The sequence below is a fragment of the Poromitra crassiceps genome (genome assembly GCF_964638095.1).
Source record: "Poromitra crassiceps genome assembly, chromosome: 13".
Lineage (NCBI taxonomy): Eukaryota > Metazoa > Chordata > Actinopteri > Beryciformes > Melamphaidae > Poromitra > Poromitra crassiceps.
This window is the reverse complement of record NC_139644.1, coordinates 20,389,942-20,406,791: the sequence shown is the minus strand read 5'-3', so window position 1 is coordinate 20,406,791 and position 16,850 is coordinate 20,389,942. Positions and strand designations below refer to the sequence as shown.

The 16,850-nt window shown below is 44.1% G+C and overlaps 1 protein-coding gene across 1 annotated transcript in view; it reads left to right on the top strand.

Annotated features, from left to right (window-relative positions):
- The first annotated feature begins 7,104 nt into the window (after positions 1–7,104).
- plcd3a (phospholipase C, delta 3a) overlaps positions 7,105–16,850 on the top strand; it is a 31,602-nt gene continuing 21,856 nt past the window's right edge. Inside the window, exon 1 of the mRNA XM_083649069.1 lies at positions 7,105–7,372. Within this exon, the coding sequence (XP_083505195.1) occupies positions 7,282–7,372 (91 nt within the window). The 5' untranslated portion in view covers positions 7,105–7,281. The remainder of the gene's footprint in view (positions 7,373–16,850) is intronic.

The following is a 16,850-nucleotide window of genomic DNA, read 5'->3' as shown; positions in this document are numbered from 1 at the left end:
ATGTGGCAGAGATAAAGTATTGCTGTCTGAAACAATTATAGCAATCTGACTTGATTAATTTCTGAGACATTATATATATTAATATTAGTGTATAATGCTGTGTATTCCCGCCGTCTTTTATTGTACTCATGTTGAGGGACTGTTGGCACACTAACTGCCTCACTGTCAAGGCAGAGGCCATTCTGTCCACTGTTAACACACTGACCTCACCTTATCCACTGTGCAGCTTGATCCTCTGTCACCAAGCACACACACAGGCACAGTCTCTATTCCCCCTCACATTGACAAAGCAATTCACTTCTATTAATGGAATAAATGAGTTCTCCAGTCCGTGTGACCTCTTATGGTGGGTGAATCTGGCCACAGTGAGCCCAATGGCTGCAAACAACATACTGTAGGTAGGCCTTCTGTTTCCACTAATAGAGGCAGGCAGAGGCTCTGCCAAATAGCAAATGGAGCTGGGAATCCTTTGAGGAAGGAAAGGGTGACATGTTCCACTTAATAGGAAGCCTTATGACCGTAGAGATTGGGAAATCATGCCGAGGGTTCCCAGATTCTCATACCAAGGAGTGCTGCAGCTACAGACCCATAGCTGCTCCTGCATAGATCACAGCTTGCAAGGATTAGCACACATGACCTAATCTCTCACCCTGTCCAACATGGTTGTTGCTGCAATATTGAGCTAAGATGAAAGATACAAATTGTTGTCCAGGCCCCTGCGTCTGGCTAGGAAATGGACATTTAAGCAGTGGAAGAAAGATGGCCATATAAGCAAGTCTGATTTCAGATTTTCACTGGTCTAGAAATCAAGGCAGCAGGTCCTGACTTGTGTGTCTGTGGCTCTCACTGGTTTTGTTTGTGTGTGACGGAGGCAGAGAGAGAGAGTTGCTGCTACGCATCAGCTGCAATAAATAAAACAAATAAGAGTGTATGATGTCAGAATAAGAGTTCCCCCCCCCCCTTGCGTACACCCCTCCCCCCACCTGTGTGTGTGTGTGTGTGTGTGTGTGTGTGTGTGTGTGTGTGTGTGTGTGTGTGTGTGTGTGTGCGTGCGCGTGTGTGTGTGTGTGTGTGTGTGTGTGTGTGTGTGTGTGTAATCTCATGAGCGCTAGAAGGTGGCTGTGGAAACAGGGGGAAACACCTTTCTGGCATGTCAGCTGCAGCCCGCCTAGCCAAGCTCTGTCCCCCTCCAAATTACCTTCCTCTCTCAGTTATAACTCCATTATAAAGCCTTGATGAAGTTTCCACCCACTGCTCTTGGCTGTGGGCACCTATCCATCTAACCATGACATGCACTACAGACATTTAGTTCCAGGCTTCCCTTTCAATATGGCACATGCACATCAGCCGCAACCAAACATCACCCATTTTGATTCACTGTCTTACGGAATGCATACACATAGGCGCAGAATATGAATTTGACGCTTCAAATAATCTGTCAATGTCGTTTTTTGAGATGGTTGCAGTTAGTTTTAACGCCCACCGGGGGGCGCTACTTCGCCACTGATTGGCAGGGAGAATTAGGCAGTGTGTTCTTTTTATGGATGAAGTAAGCTGCTTTTTCCCTCAGCCCATCTATTCTGTGAGAAAACTCATTTTATTGTGGTGTGTTTGTTGTATTTTATCATGAGTTGTTGCCTCTCGGTGGTATTTATCCCTGAAACAATCAGGGCCTACATTGTATTGGTAAAAGTTAATGTAGTAGGCTATTACTGCTAAAGGAGGTTTATCAAGGGGCAACATCTGCATTACACCATGGACCATTTAAATCATTCCCACCACCAAGATCTGTTCTGTCAGTCAGTCAGACGCAAGATGTTGTTGTGACTTTACTCAATGAATTACAACTTCTCCAAAGCAAAGCAACACGCCTTGTTTTGCAAAGCACCAATAGCAGTAATGTTGATACCATGCATAACAGGTTATCCTGGCTTACGGTAGAAGACAGATTTAATGCATCTCTTCTCATATTACCAACCAAACTTGATCAACAATTCACATACAATCACAAAGTACATACATACTGTATACAGCAAGACATGCAACAGAGGGGGCAAGGTGGCGCAGTGCTAGCGCTGTCGCCTCACAGCAAGAAGGTCCTGGGTTTGATTCCCGCCCGGGAAGCTGTTGGCGCTGAGGGTGTGTCCTCCTTCCCCTGTCCTCAGTGACTATGGCCCAGGTGGGCTCGTCAAAAAAGGGCCTTTCTGTGTGGCATGTTCTCCACGTGCTCCCCTGGGGTTTCCTCTAGATAGGATCCCCCTGCTAAAACACGCGAAAAAAGACATGCAACAGCCAAATTGTTAACGCTTCCAAAGGTCAAAACTAATGGCATGAAAGGTACAGTTATGAAAAACTGGAATTATCTCCCATCTGAAATCGCCTTGTGCTATAATATGGGACGGGTATATGGTCTATCGTACTTTGAAGAAAAAAAACATTTTCTTTTTGTCTTTTGTTATTATTGTATTATTTCCTTTTTCTTTCTTTAGTATTTATTTTATCACCTGTTGTATGATATTTATGTGTGGACCCCAGGAAGAATAGCGGTCAGGAGCTGTCAGGAATCCTAAACCAAGAGTCTCATCTGAGGAGACTTTAATAACAATAATTCATTTATTTTATATAGCGCTTTTCAAGACTCAAAGACACTTAACAGTAAAACAAAAGACAAGCAACAGGCAGCAGACACAGGCAATAGGCAACAGATACAGGGGACAGGTACAAATAACAGTGGCAGTTCAGGGCAAGGTTGTGTGGAGAAGCAGAGGAGAGGAAGAGAACAGGAGGGAGGGGCAAGTGTGGGGGGGGTGATGGTTTGGAGGAGGTGGTCAGGGGTAGGGGAGGTTGTAAGCTTGGGAGAACAGATAGGTTTTAAGTCGGGTTTTGAAAGTGGGGAGTGAGGGAGAGTCTCGGACAGTCTGGGGGAGGGAGTTCCAAAGTCGGCGTGCGGCGCGGGAGAAAGCACGGTCACCAAAGGTTTTGAGTCTGGATGGGGGGATGATGAGGGTGGCAGTAGAAGAGGATCGGAGTGTACATGAGGGGCGATGGGGGATGAGGAGGTCAGTCAGGTAGGGGGGGGGGGGGCTAGGCTGTGGAGGGCTTTGAAGGTGAGGAGTAGTAGTTTGAAGTCGATACGTTGCTTGACGGGGAGCCAGTGGAGAGAGTGGAGGACAGGGGTGATGTGATCGCGGGACCGGGTGTGAGTGAGCAGGCGGGCGGCTGAGTTTTGGACCATCTGGACTGGAGTCTATGGAGGGAACGGGAGGTGATGCCGGTGAGGAGGGAGTTGCAGTAGTTACTTTAGCTGTCAGACATGAGCAGTGGAGTAGTCATAACAGGTATTTTCAGAAAAGTAGTCGCTTACCTTTTCCTCTTAAAAGGCTATATCGTAATATAATAATCAGTTTGATGACCATGCATTTGTCTTTTATGTCGGCCTAGACTCTGTTCTACAAATAAAAGGTTGATCAACTGAATTTAGGTGTGTTTACCCTCCACTACATCCTGGCATGACTTATGTACATAAGTAAGCTAAATGTATGTCAGAGCAAAAGCAGTTATTCTCATTCTCTTATTGTGATAGTGCCAGTGAGTGAACTCACAGTGAAATTAAACTATTCCTATTTCCCCCCTCTGAGGACCCTGCTGGACTCCAGGACCTTACTTAAGGAGTCACTGCTCATGCACAAAACCAAAATGCCCCTCCCTTCCCCCCCCCAACAAGATGTGACCCGGGGACCTCCACCTCAATCGTAAGTGTCACTAACCACACCAGAATCAGAATAACTTTATTGATCCCCGATGGGAAATTGAGTCATACTACAGTTGCTCACACTCAGGTAGTGAAAATATAAACATCAAAACATTATAAGAGGCATGGGAATAGACCATAAAACAATAAAATAGAAGTTACGTAGCCTATATACAATAAAGTCATAATATTTTCTTATATACAGCAGTGTGAGTGATAGTAGGCTAATAATAATAATAATAAAGACTATGGTGCATTTGGTCCAGTCAGTAAAATGAACAGTAACAGTGTGTGTTAGGAAGTTTGTGTGAAGTTTGCTGGATCTTAGGTAAGAGCTCGCGAGGGGTGATCGGTTAGAACCACAGAGATGTCTTTCAGGCAGTTTATTTGAGATATCAGGCAGAAGCAACATACAGAGTAGCTAGCAGATAGATAGATAGCTTACAGATTGCAGGGACAGAGAACCTCGTGTATCATGTGCAGAGGGAGAACCACATAGCATACTAGAACATCACTTTTATACCTCCCACATTCGAGGTATGACATCATTGGTGATGTCACAACGTCCCGGGAGGTATGACATCATCGATGACCTCACAAAGTCACGTCTGACATCACACAGTCTGGAGACAGCCTAGACCATCTGACATCGCCGATGACCTCACAGGGGAAACTCTGACATCACCGATGACCTCACAAGGTGAACTCTGACATCATTGCGTCGTGGGCTCCTCCGGCAGGCCTGATGGTGGGCCATTACGGAGCCTTTTCTACAGTGTGGATTATTTGATTATTGCACAAATTGCAGTATTTAGCAGTTATTGCACATTGAGTTTTATTGCAGATCAGATATAATCAAAAGTCTGTTTTTGATTTGTGGACAGGTGGAGAGAGTCCAAGGCTATATTATTGACTGACTCGAGTGTCTGACGCGCTGAGATAGGAGTTAAATAGTTTGATGGCCACAGGGAGGAATGCACGAGACTATAGTCTTGCACTGAAAGTGCTCAGTGTTCGACCAGCTCGCCATGGAGTGGGTGGGAGATGTTGTCCAGGATGGAACGTAACTTGGACAACATCCTTTTCTCTGACACTGCTTTCAGAGAGTGCCCAGCTCCAGCCCCACAATGTCCCTGGCCTTGCGGATAAGTTTGTTGAGTCTGTTGGCATCCGCTGCCCTCAGCCTGCTGTCAAGCCAAATAAAAGACTGAGTTCAGATCTTCAGATCAGCCCATAAGCTCTAGGATCTGTCGCTAGAGCGTCTCTTGAGTTCACAGCACTAATGTAACCCACGTTGTGGGTGCATCCATACTTTATGAAGGAGGGCTAACAAAAATCTAAACATAAATATAAGAAATTATAAGTCAAGTCAAGTCAAGTTTATTTGTATAGCACATTTCATATACAGTGGCAATTCAAAGTGCTTCACATAAAATGGTTGACAGGAAAAGAAGAGAGTAAAACGGACATTTAAAAGCATCACAACAAAACTTAAAAAAAAAGAGTATAAGAAGTGCATTAAGCAACTTCATTAAGCACACAGGAAAATAAACGAAAAGAAGAAATAAAATTGACATTTAAAAGCATCACAACAAAACTTAAAAAAAAGTATAAAAAGTGCAATAGGCAACAGGCGCGGCAGTTGCAGAAAGAGCTAACTTACTCATTGGGTTTGCATAGTAGCTGTCAGCAGTTAAAAGCGACGGTAAACATAAAAGTCTTTAGGTTGGGGTAAATGCAGCCTTCCCGTGATTTGATTTGATCCTAGGGACAGTTAATAAGCTGGACCCTGTTGACCTAAGAGTTCTAGACGGTTCGTAGCGTGGGAGCAATTCAGCTATGTATTTTGGGCCTAGGCCATTAAGTGATTTATAGACTAATAACAGTATTTTAAAATCTATTCTCTGACACACTGGCAACCAGTGTAAGGACTTAAGAACTGGAGTGATATGATCAGCTTTCTTAGTCTTCGTTAGAACTCTAGCAGCAGCATTCTGAATGAGTTGAAGTTGCCTAAGTTCTTTTTTGGAGAGACCAGAAAAAAGGCTATTGCAGTAGTCTAACCTACTATAAATGAAGGCGTGAATTAGTTTTTCTAGATCCTGTCTGGACATGTATCCCCTAATTCTTGCTATATTTTTAAGATGATAAAAAGCAGATTTTCTAATTGACTTAATGTGGGAGTTAAAGTTGAGATCGGAATCAATAATAACTCCAAGATTTTTGACTTGATCCTTAGGCTTCAGGGATCGAGACTCAAGGCGTGCAGTGATTTTAAGCCTTTGTTCTTTGGGGCCAAACACGATCACCTCAGTTTTGTCTTTGTTTAGCTGTAGGAAATTCTGGCACATCCAGTTATTTATTTGATCAATGCACTGGCACAATGATTCTATGGGGGCATAGTCAGCTGAGGAAAGAGTTATATACAACTGAGTGTCGTCTGCATAGTTATGATAGGCTATTTTGTTTTTTTGCATAATTAGGCCTAGAGGGAGCATATAAAGGTTGAAGAGAACGGGCCCCATAATGGATCCTTGAGGCACCCCACAGGTCATCCTAGTTAGGTCAGATGTGTAATTGCCAATGGAGACGAAGTACTTCCTGTCTTGAAGATAGGACTTGAACCACTGGAGGACCGTACCCGATAGCCCAACCCAGTTTTCCAGTCTGTCCAATAAAATTGAGTGGTCAACAGTGTCAAATGCAGCGCTAAGATCCAGTAGCACTAGAATCAAATTTTTGCCTGAGTCTGTGTTCATTCTGATGTCATTTATGACTTTAGTAAGCGCGGTTTAAGATTGACAGTGATATAATAGGAATAGGAGGACAAATGAATCCCACCTCTTCCACAGGGAAACATAGTAAAATGTACTATTGCTTTGGCATGGCAAAAAAGCTCAAGGGGTATATTACATAAATAATACAAAAAAGGTTGGGAACCACTGGCCTATATGACAGCAAATGTGGAGGTAGAAGGAAACTGGTATACAATTTAAAATAACATGTTTAGTTTGCATGTAATAACATTTATGTTACACTAGTTTATATCATTATAGATATTAAGATATTTTTAAGCCATTCCACCGCCCACCTCCCCCACCCCCCGTCAACCACACCCTGCCCCCCCCCCCCCCCCCCCCCCCCCCCCGAAACTACTCCCCATTTGCCCCCCACTATAGCGCCCCTGCCACTGGTCAAAAGCATTTAGTTTTGTATGTTTGTTGGTGGGAGGGGAGTGGGGGCCACATATCCGAGTGCGTCTTTTGGAGTCGTATTACGCACGGCGGCGGCGCGCAGGCATGGAGAGCTGCACCGGGGAGGGACTTTCACATGTGGAAAGGGAATAAGTGAGTGGAGTGCTGTGCTGCTCTCGCTCTCTCTATTCGCCTCGGGGTCTTTCTGGAGCAACACAATTCCTCGCTTGCGGGAACCGGGAAGACACCTGCAGCCTCACAGACGTTGTACGTCCCGCGTTCACTGGCGATCAGCGGCAGGGCAGTGATTTCGCCGGCGAATTCATACAGGCGATAATGTTAGGCAGGTTCAAGACAGCAGCCGCCAGTCCCGCTGAGCAGAGGAGGAAAGTGGCCGAGAAGACGCACGACCCTCTCAGGAGGCTCGGTAAGGAATTTACACTCAGAGTGCAAACGTGCAAACTTTTACTCGTATTCGTGCCTATACTGTTTCCACACAGACAGCTCACTGTCGGCAAAACCCTGCGGGGAAAACATTCCAGGTACTTCTAATGTGTCTGTTGTACTTAGTAGTGGTTTTATAGTGCGCATATCGCACTTTATGACAGTGTTTATCTCGCATGGTCTCACCGTATAGGGACTTATTAGTGTAGCCTATCTGTGCTACAGTGACCTACTTTATGGTATTTTATCTCTTGTGTCAAATGACTTATTATTTTTGCTTTTATATTTTAATAGTATTTCTGTAGTAGCCTAGTTGTTTTTCATAAGGGAAGGACTATAAAGTGTATTATTATTGTTGTTGTTTGTTTGCTTGTTTGCTTGCTTGTTTACATTTGCACTGTGATCTTTTTGCTGTTATTGGTCATCTCCGTTTGTAGCCTAGCTGTGCCCCAACTTGAATAATGAGGTAAACCCGAAGACAAGTGGAATTCATGCACAGTAGCCTGTTATTATAAAGGGGTAAATAGATCAAAGTAGATCAATTAGTAGTAATAAATACGTATTTAGCTAAAATTGTTCAACAGCTGTGTGTGTGTGTGTGGGGTGGGGTGGGGGGGGGTGCGTGGGTGTAGAAGAGTGATCATGTGTTTATGAAGAGTCAAACTGCCCTGTAGCCCACTGGTGTGATTCAGGCTCATCCCACAGTCACAGTCAGCCCACTCCCTCTCATCATGACTTGTACTTCCTATAAACCCTCTTAAATCATGGCCACACCTCGCCTAAAATAGAAAACTGCTGAGGAGCGAGAGAGCACCTGTCAGAATGCCTGAAAAGCCCATGAATGCCTGGAAAACAGTGTGTGTGTGTGTGTGTGTGTGTGTGTGTGTGTGTGTGTGTGTGTGTGTGTGTGTGTGTGTGTGTGTGTGTGTGTGTGTGTGTGTGTGTGTGTGTGTGCCAAAATCTTTGATCTCATTCTTGCCATTTGGTCTATCCAATTTGCAAATGGAAAACTATGCTTGCAGGCAGTTATGAATTGCAGTGACAGTGTTACAATATTAATGTGACACCATAACATGGCTTACTGGGGTGTTAGGAGCAGATTATTGATTACCTGCTGAGAACTGAATTGGTGACATACTGTAATTCACTGCATCACATTTGAATTACTTTGTAGCCAAAATCATACATATCACATAATCATACATATCATACAGTCAAACATAATAGAACGTATCAAACAGACGTATCTATAACATGATTGATAACTGAGTAAATTTTTCCATTCCTGTAACAGATTCAAACATTTATTTTCAAGAGCTCTTCTCTTGATTTTACATTTATTCTTTTCCTTTCATTTTTACACCATTCTGCCTGCTGTTGGTGCAGGAATCCGGCCATTGGGTGCCTCTGTGATGGCACTGATATGCCAGCCTATGGTGAACCCTAACACTGTGCCAACACTTGTTTGAGCATCATTCATCATTGACTGATGAGTTATGAAATTGTGTCTCTGTGTCTGAAAACCTAATGAAGAACTGTCAACGCTAGTGTTAGTATCTCACTAATGCAGAATAAGGAAGCCAATCAGGTCAGCTTCTGATCCTTTACCACCATGTGCCATCATAAATCAGTAAGACGGCCTTGAGCCCTAAGTAGCTCTTGATCCTGCGCTGACTGACATCAAACTGACAAAATATACCACATGGTTTTGTCAGCTACAGGCCGGAATGCAGTAACGGCTGTGTATGGCTGCTCACACACACACACACACACACACACACACACACACACACACACACACACACATGTAGCTAGAGCGATAATTCTATAAGAGAGACCTTAATGTCATTCGTTCACTCACTTTTCATTCTTTCACTCTCAGGATATAACTAGCTCTCATACCCACTTCTTAATCAACCTGCATTTTCCTGTTCTAGGAGAAACCCTTTAGTTGTCACTGGCTCTCATTCATCCCTCCTGTCCTCATTCACATCTTTCCCTGTCAGGAGAAAACCTTTTAAATGTCACGCCCACTCATTGATAAATTACGTCATCAATCACCCCTTTTCCCGCTTCTATCTAGCGTCACTGTTTGTGGGAGGTATCGTTCATTTTAGGCCAATCAGAGTAAGACACCTTTTCCCATTCAGCCTATCACATCAAGCTGTCAAAGCTAAAAGCTCTCTGCTTTCTCTGTGTGATCTGTTGCTTTTCAGTACGTTCCTGCGATGCGTTGGTCATTCAGTGCTGCTGCCCGCTTACTTCTCTGCTGTCTCCGGTCTCGTTACGCCGTCATGCTGCTCGTGTTGCAGTCACTATCACCCACAAGGAGTTCATTCATGCTGGCATTTTCGTTCGTGGATTCTGTCGGGCAAGTCATGCTTATGTGTCATGCTGCGCCACACGGCTTGCTTGCGCCTGCCTACCTGTCACTCTGTGCAGCCCATGGTGATTCCTGTCCACACACGCAAGCGCCCCGGACCACCGCGCCTCTGTTCGTCCGTCATGACTCTGTCCCCGGCTCCGTCGGCTCCTAATCTCGCACGGCTTCAGCAAGACTCCGAGAGTTTTCACTTGAACAGCAATGCACTGGCCCTGACGCGCAGGGAAGCTGGTATCGATCATAGACTGTAAAAGGTATGGATATTCCACTTGTTGGAAGCATTCGGCTAAACTCCTTGCTACCGTCCAAGTCAAGTCTCCGCTCAGAATTAACCATTCAGAACTCAGCTCATGTGTCAAGCTCTCCACTCAAGAATAATCATTTACTCGAATCCTGCTGTTCAGCGCCATTACGCAAATCGTGACGTCATCTGCAGACCCAGTCCACCCAGCGCTAAGCATACGGGGAGATGTAGTCATCACTTCACTCTACTTCACTCTATCAAAGCTGAGTATTCTACACCATCGCACTAAAACAGGCTAATCATTCAAGCTAATCATTCACGCTCATTCCCATGCTTGCATCACATGATCAAATTTGCTGGTTCAAAGTTCTATCAACTGTTTTCCCACAATCTCTGCCGTTTTACAGGATTTCTCATCTTAAATTATTAATTCAATTCACATGATGCACTCGAATCTCGATCATTCATATGGCCAAATCTAGTTATATATTTTAATTTATAAATGTAGTTGCAATAATGTGTAAAAATGTTCATGGGTCTAAATCAAGGTTAAAATTCTGCACATGATCTTGTGCGTGATAAGCTAAGATCATGATAGATCTAACTTTGGTGCAGTGTTTGCATGCACGTCTCACTCTAAATGCTCAAATCAGCCCATTCAGTGGCAGGATGTGCGTAAGCATGCTCATGAATGAGTGTACTGCGAGCACAGTCAAATGGCTCGCTTCAAGGTTCCCTTCATGGCTAAGGAACCATGTGTTGAGACTATAATGTTTAAACATGCTCTAAGTCAGCATAATCAAAGAAGCAGTCGTCTTGATCTCAAGTTGGGACTTAAATTAAGGTCATGCAATATATTTGTCAGTCACATGTGTCAGCCATTTTGTAACTTTTCATAGTCAGCCATTTTGTCAGGCTGGTGTATTCTGTGTCCTCTGGCACTGTGCAGAGGGTGGCAGGGAGTGAGCATCTGGCTCATGGAGCTGGGCTTTCAACTTGGGAAAGCTAACGTTATCGCGTCTGTCCTACTCTTGTCAAATGCTCTGTTTTGCGTGCATGGTCTCAAATCATTTACGTATCTGGCAGCAGGTTCATGTCATGTCTTAAATCTTTTGCATCATTCAATGTAATTATTTATGTAACCTAGCTCGTTCTGAAACCATTTAAACGTGTCGGCATTCGTCAGTTCTTTGCAGCATATTCTAATTCAGTCATGTTGTCTGAGCTGCTTTCCCTCAGATTGACTGGCGGGATATCAATGGTGGATGGCGTTCCCATGAGGCGATGGTCGCAGCTTCCTATCCAGTAGCCTTAACCAGGTCTCAACAGCAGCCATCGCATGCTTCTTCGGGAACTTCAGCAAGTATTCATTCGCATCTGTTAACCTAATGCATTGCATTGCTTACAGACAATACATAGCAACTTCAGCCAAAACAAGCAATTCCTCCATCTAACTAATTGCTTACTCGAATATAAATGTACGTATTCATGCATACATGTGCTGATGTTCATGTGTCATCATGCTGTTTCGATGCTCAGCTCAAGCCCAGTATAAGCGTCATGCTTTCCTCAGACGACAGCTCAGCTCACCCAGTCACTGTTTGATGGTGAGATGAGGCGGAGCAAACAAGGGATCCCAGGTGACATGAGGAGATCATCCTAATAATCAAGTCATGTTTAATTCCATCTGCTCATCTAGGTGTTTTCAGTCTACAGTGTTCATCGCTAATATTGTGATCAGTGCTAAAGTTGTTCCAGCTGGATAATTGGAACGGCATTAATTTTTCTATAATGAGTGGTTAACTCCTCAGATTCGCTCAAATTTTTCACGGATGCTGCCCATCCGTGGGTTTTGGGGGGTTCTATCAAGGCCAATAGTTTGCCCTGGCCCTCTGAATTTGCTAACTTCGATCAGTCATCAGCTTTGTATGAGATATTTCCCATCACAGTTGCTTGTCACATATGGGGTCATCACTGGAAGCGTAAACGTATCGCAGTGCTATGTGACAACCAGGCAGTGGTTGACATCATCAATAGAGGGCGCTCTTCCTCCAAAGACATCATGCCATTCATGAGATGTATCACCTGGTCTTCTGTCACTCATAATTTCTTTCTGTCTGCTCGTCACGTGCCTGGGCACCTAAACACACTTGCTGACTCTCTCTCCCGTTTTCATTTTCAGACTTCCCGGAGCATCTGTCCCGAGGCCATGCTTATTCCCTCTCAAGTTCCCCCTCTTCATGTCCTAATGTTGCATTAGAGGGAGGCACCTCTATGCAGGTGTATCTTGATTCAGCGAAAGTTTATACGAGACGAGGGTTAGCAGTTTCCACTGTTAAAACGTATGACCTTGCTTGGTCTATATTTTGTTTTTTCTGTGTCTCTGTTAAAATGCCTCCCAAACCAATCTCTATTAAAACTGTCTGTGCATTTATCTGTTATTGCACCAATGTCCGCCGGTTTAAACCTCCTTACATTCGAGGACTAATTGCAGGCATTCAATTTAATGCTAGATGCTATGATCCATCTTTTCCTAGCATATATTTAAATCCTGTATTAAGTTATGCTTAAAGGGATATCTAAGGTTTGTTCCCCTGTTCCCGATCACAGAAAACCCATCACTCTGTCTGTTCTTCATGTCATGATATTAGCTCTCAGGAATGGTTATTTTTCCCCCTATGTGGACTCCATGTTAGAGGCTGTTTCTTTTTAGCTTTTTATGCTTTCTTAGGAGTGGCGAATTTTGTAATTCCTCTGTCTTTTGATTCTAATAGAGATGTTACGTTTCTGATCTGGCTTTTCATGCCAGTCATTATAGTCTTCAATTAAAACATTCTAAACATGGAGGTGCTTGCTCCGTAATCGTAGCTCGCACGGGTTCCCAATTTTGCCCCTTCAGATCTATGCTTAAGTATTTACATGTAAGCCCAGGTCTAGTCTTCTTCTCCGTTGTTCATCATCCCTGGGGATCTCCCCATGACTAAATATTGGTTCGTTAATCATTTAAAATTAGTTCTTATTAAATGTAAAATATCCCTTGAGCATTATTCAGGGCACTGTTTTAGAATAGGAGCTGCAATTTCTGCTGCCAACCGGGGGATGTCGTCCTCCTCTCTGCAACTACTGGGGCGCTGGTCTTCCTCCGCCTTCCACACATACATCCGGCCTGACATCAATGTCGTTCTCTCTCATCAAAAAGTCTCTGAAACCTTGATTGGTAAGTCATTTCCATTACTGGTGGTGGTTCTTCTCAATTCATGTCACTCATGGTCTTGGTCTCCTCATAATTGCACGTGTTAAGCAGCGTCCTCTTCGCCCTACACATCTAGGCTATTCTACTTTAATCACTCTTCTCATATTTGCACTTGTTTGCAGAGACCACAAGAGTCTCTCTTCTCAACAGCCTCCATGTCGGCTTCATTCGCATCAGAGACCTCAAGAGTCTCAGCCTCCATGTGGCTTCATTCGCATCAGAGACCTCAAGAGTCTCAGCCTCCATGTGGCTTCATTCGCACATTAGAGCCTACAGGCTCTTTGCATTTTCGGCTGCTGCGGCCATTTCACCATTAAACTCACGGTTTAGCTCTGGATCGTTCTCCCTAAACGGTCGCCATACTCCAGCTAATATCAAGTAGGCTCATGACCAGCAGAGTCATTGGGGCTTACCAGAGCATTTGGCATCATCCTGAATCTTTCATGTCTAATTGTTCTTTATTATGTTAATAGATTCCTGCTGCCTGGTAAGGTATCGGTCGAAGTCTCTCTCCTCTGGTACGTATTCTCATTCATTTTTTGGGGGGATCTTCATTCCTATTCCTGGCTGATCTACCCCTGCTGATCATGACGTCATAATCAAGATGACGTCATGATGGAGTCTAATCGCCAAAACTATATCTCTGTGCCTTCAGGCTCATGTATCTAATCATCTAATAAATCATTGTCATTCTAGAAATGTGTCTCTCTGATTGAAATGTAGCTAGAGCGATAATTCTATAAGAGAGACCTTAATGTCATTCGTTCACTCACTTTTCATTCTTTCACTCTCAGGATATAACTAGCTCTCATACCCACTTCTTAATCAACCTGCATTTTCCTGTTCTAGGAGAAACCCTTTAGTTGTCACTGGCTCTCATTCATCCCTCCTGTCCTCATTCACATCTTTCCCTGTCAGGAGAAAACCTTTTAAATGTCACGCCCACTCATTGATAAATTACGTCATCAATCACCCCTTTTCCCGCTTCTATCTAGCGTCACTGTTTGTGGGAGGTATCGTTCATTTTAGGCCAATCAGAGTAAGACACCTTTTCCCATTCAGCCTATCACATCAAGCTGTCAAAGCTAAAAGCTCTCTGCTTTCTCTGTGTGATCTGTTGCTTTTCAGTACGTTCCTGCGACCCGCCTCCACCCCATTCTCCTCCAGTCCTCTGAGATCTCAGATTCAAAAGCTTCGCCACCAAGACCAAGACCTCATCTGTCACCACCACCAGGTCTAGACTCCACGGGGGATCTTCATTCCTATTCCTGGCTGATCTACCCCTGCTGATCATGACGTCATAATCAAGATGACGTCATGATGGAGTCTAATCGCCAAAACTATATCTCTGTGCCTTCAGGCTCATGTATCTAATCATCTAATAAATCATTGTCATTCTAGAAATGTGTCTCTCTGATTGAAATGTATATAAAATATCTGCAAAAGATTGGCACACTGCAGATTTTGCTCAGACAGTAGTTGCACTGTCAAACCTATGCAGAGACGGTGTATTTGACAGGACCAGCAGACAAAGTGTTTTAAATATGTCGCAACAAGAATCTGGAAACATACAAATTGACCCTAATGATTTACTCAAAACAATGGTTAAACACTTCATATCTGCTGATCACATTCCGGCACAAGACCCAAACCTCAATAAGCCTGGGTTTTCCCCCAATACAAATACAGCGGGGGGTGCATATCAAAAGCGCTCACCTAGCACGGACAAATGTATATGCATGTGTGTGTGTGTGTGTGTGTGTGTGTGTGTGTGAGCAGCCATACACAGCCGTTACTGCATTCCGGCCTGTAGCTGACAAAACCATGTGGTATATTTTGTCATATACCACATGTCATATATATATATATATATATATATATATATAGTGTGTGTGTGTGTGTGTGTGTGTGTGTGTAACGTAGCCTTCTGCACCTACTGTATCTCTTCCCCTACCGCTGAAATAGCTTGGTAGTGTGTGGCACCAGCAGGAACTGAGATTTGTTAGTTTTGAGTAGTGTCCTCTAGAGAGTGGCGTCAGCGGAGGACCAAATGCGAGACTCATTAGCCAATGAACAGCCAGGAATGGGTCTCGTGCTACTTTTGCATGCTAAAATAAAGCTGATAATGTACAATTTGATTCAAGGGATGAAAAACCCTTTCAAAGTGTAACACAAACTGTCTATTTTGGTGCAACTCGACAGTGCTGCTTTTTTTACTCAAGATTTCCAGGACCTTACTTCCTGGAAAAAAACTGGTCCATTGGAGTGAATGGAGATGTCGGAACTATTCTATTATACGGCTCTGGTTTTGAGATAATCCATGTTTACCAAATGTCAGACAAACACACATGGCTCAATATACAGTATGTGTTGCCATAGACAGCAGGTTCCACTGGAGATTGTACATTTGCTTTCAGAGGGAGTCCAAGGTTGTGGCCAGAGTCATGAACCCTGGAGCTCTATGGCACTGTGACAGCAGGTCAACAGCACTTTGTTTTTGTGTGAGAGCGAGTGTAACCGAGGTGAATCAGCGCGGATTCCTCGTGAGTCCCGAGTGTTAGCGAGTGGATTGGTTAAACTCACTCCCCAGTATAAAGGCATGTTAATCAGCTCCGCCAAGGGAGCTAGCTCTCTTGGCGTTGCGGTTAACATGTCGGACTCCCAAGCCGAAGGTCGGTGGTTCGTACCCACCCCTGGACAAGCCCTTAACATGGGTTGCTGCAAGTACCACCTACACAACGCCGTAACACGAGCACCGACCCAATGATGGATTCCTGGGATTTACACAAGTAGAATCCACGACTAGATTGTATGGCAAGGAGTTGCTCTGACTAACAGTGAGCATGTAATAAGGATAACAATTGTGTTGCTAAAAATGAAATCCCATTCTTCTTCTCATGCAGATAGATTCTTGCTTCAGTGATGGTAATTGTTTTACAACGTAGAGGTTAAAGGTGAGGTTACTGTTGCTGATTAGAACAGGCTTGTGTAGCTTGTAACAATCATTGTTGCAATTTATTGGTTTGTAACCTTTGTTGTCAGATAATGCCTGGTTGTTGTCTAGACTGGTCATTCTGTGGTCACATCATCATCATACTATAAAGCAAGGAATCTGTCTGTCGGTGAGTGTGTCTGTGTGTCTGTCTCCTTCGCATATCTCAAGAACTGTTCATCCGGTCTACTGCCCAAGAGAGAAGGACGAGCACACACAGGAGACAAAAACAGAGGCAGGGGCAGTAAAACTAGCCAATAGGAGCGCAGACCACTGGAAGGCCGTAAACTGCTTCTATGGTTCAAGCTCAGTTTGGTCTCACTGGTGAAGTTTTACGAGCCAAGCAATTGGCCTGTTCAGAACAGGCACGTTTTTGAAAGGGGCAGTCTCTGTGAGTGAGTGAGTGAGTGAGTCTCTCTGTCTGTGAGTATATGTGCATGTCCTTTGCACATCTGAAGAGCTGTCCGTCCAATCGAATTCACACTTGGCGGGTGTTTTGCTGGGGACCCAAGGACGTACAGTGTCAGATTTGGTGCAGTTAGGACATGCTGTTCACATGAATAAACTTTGAGTAAACAAGCGAACAGCG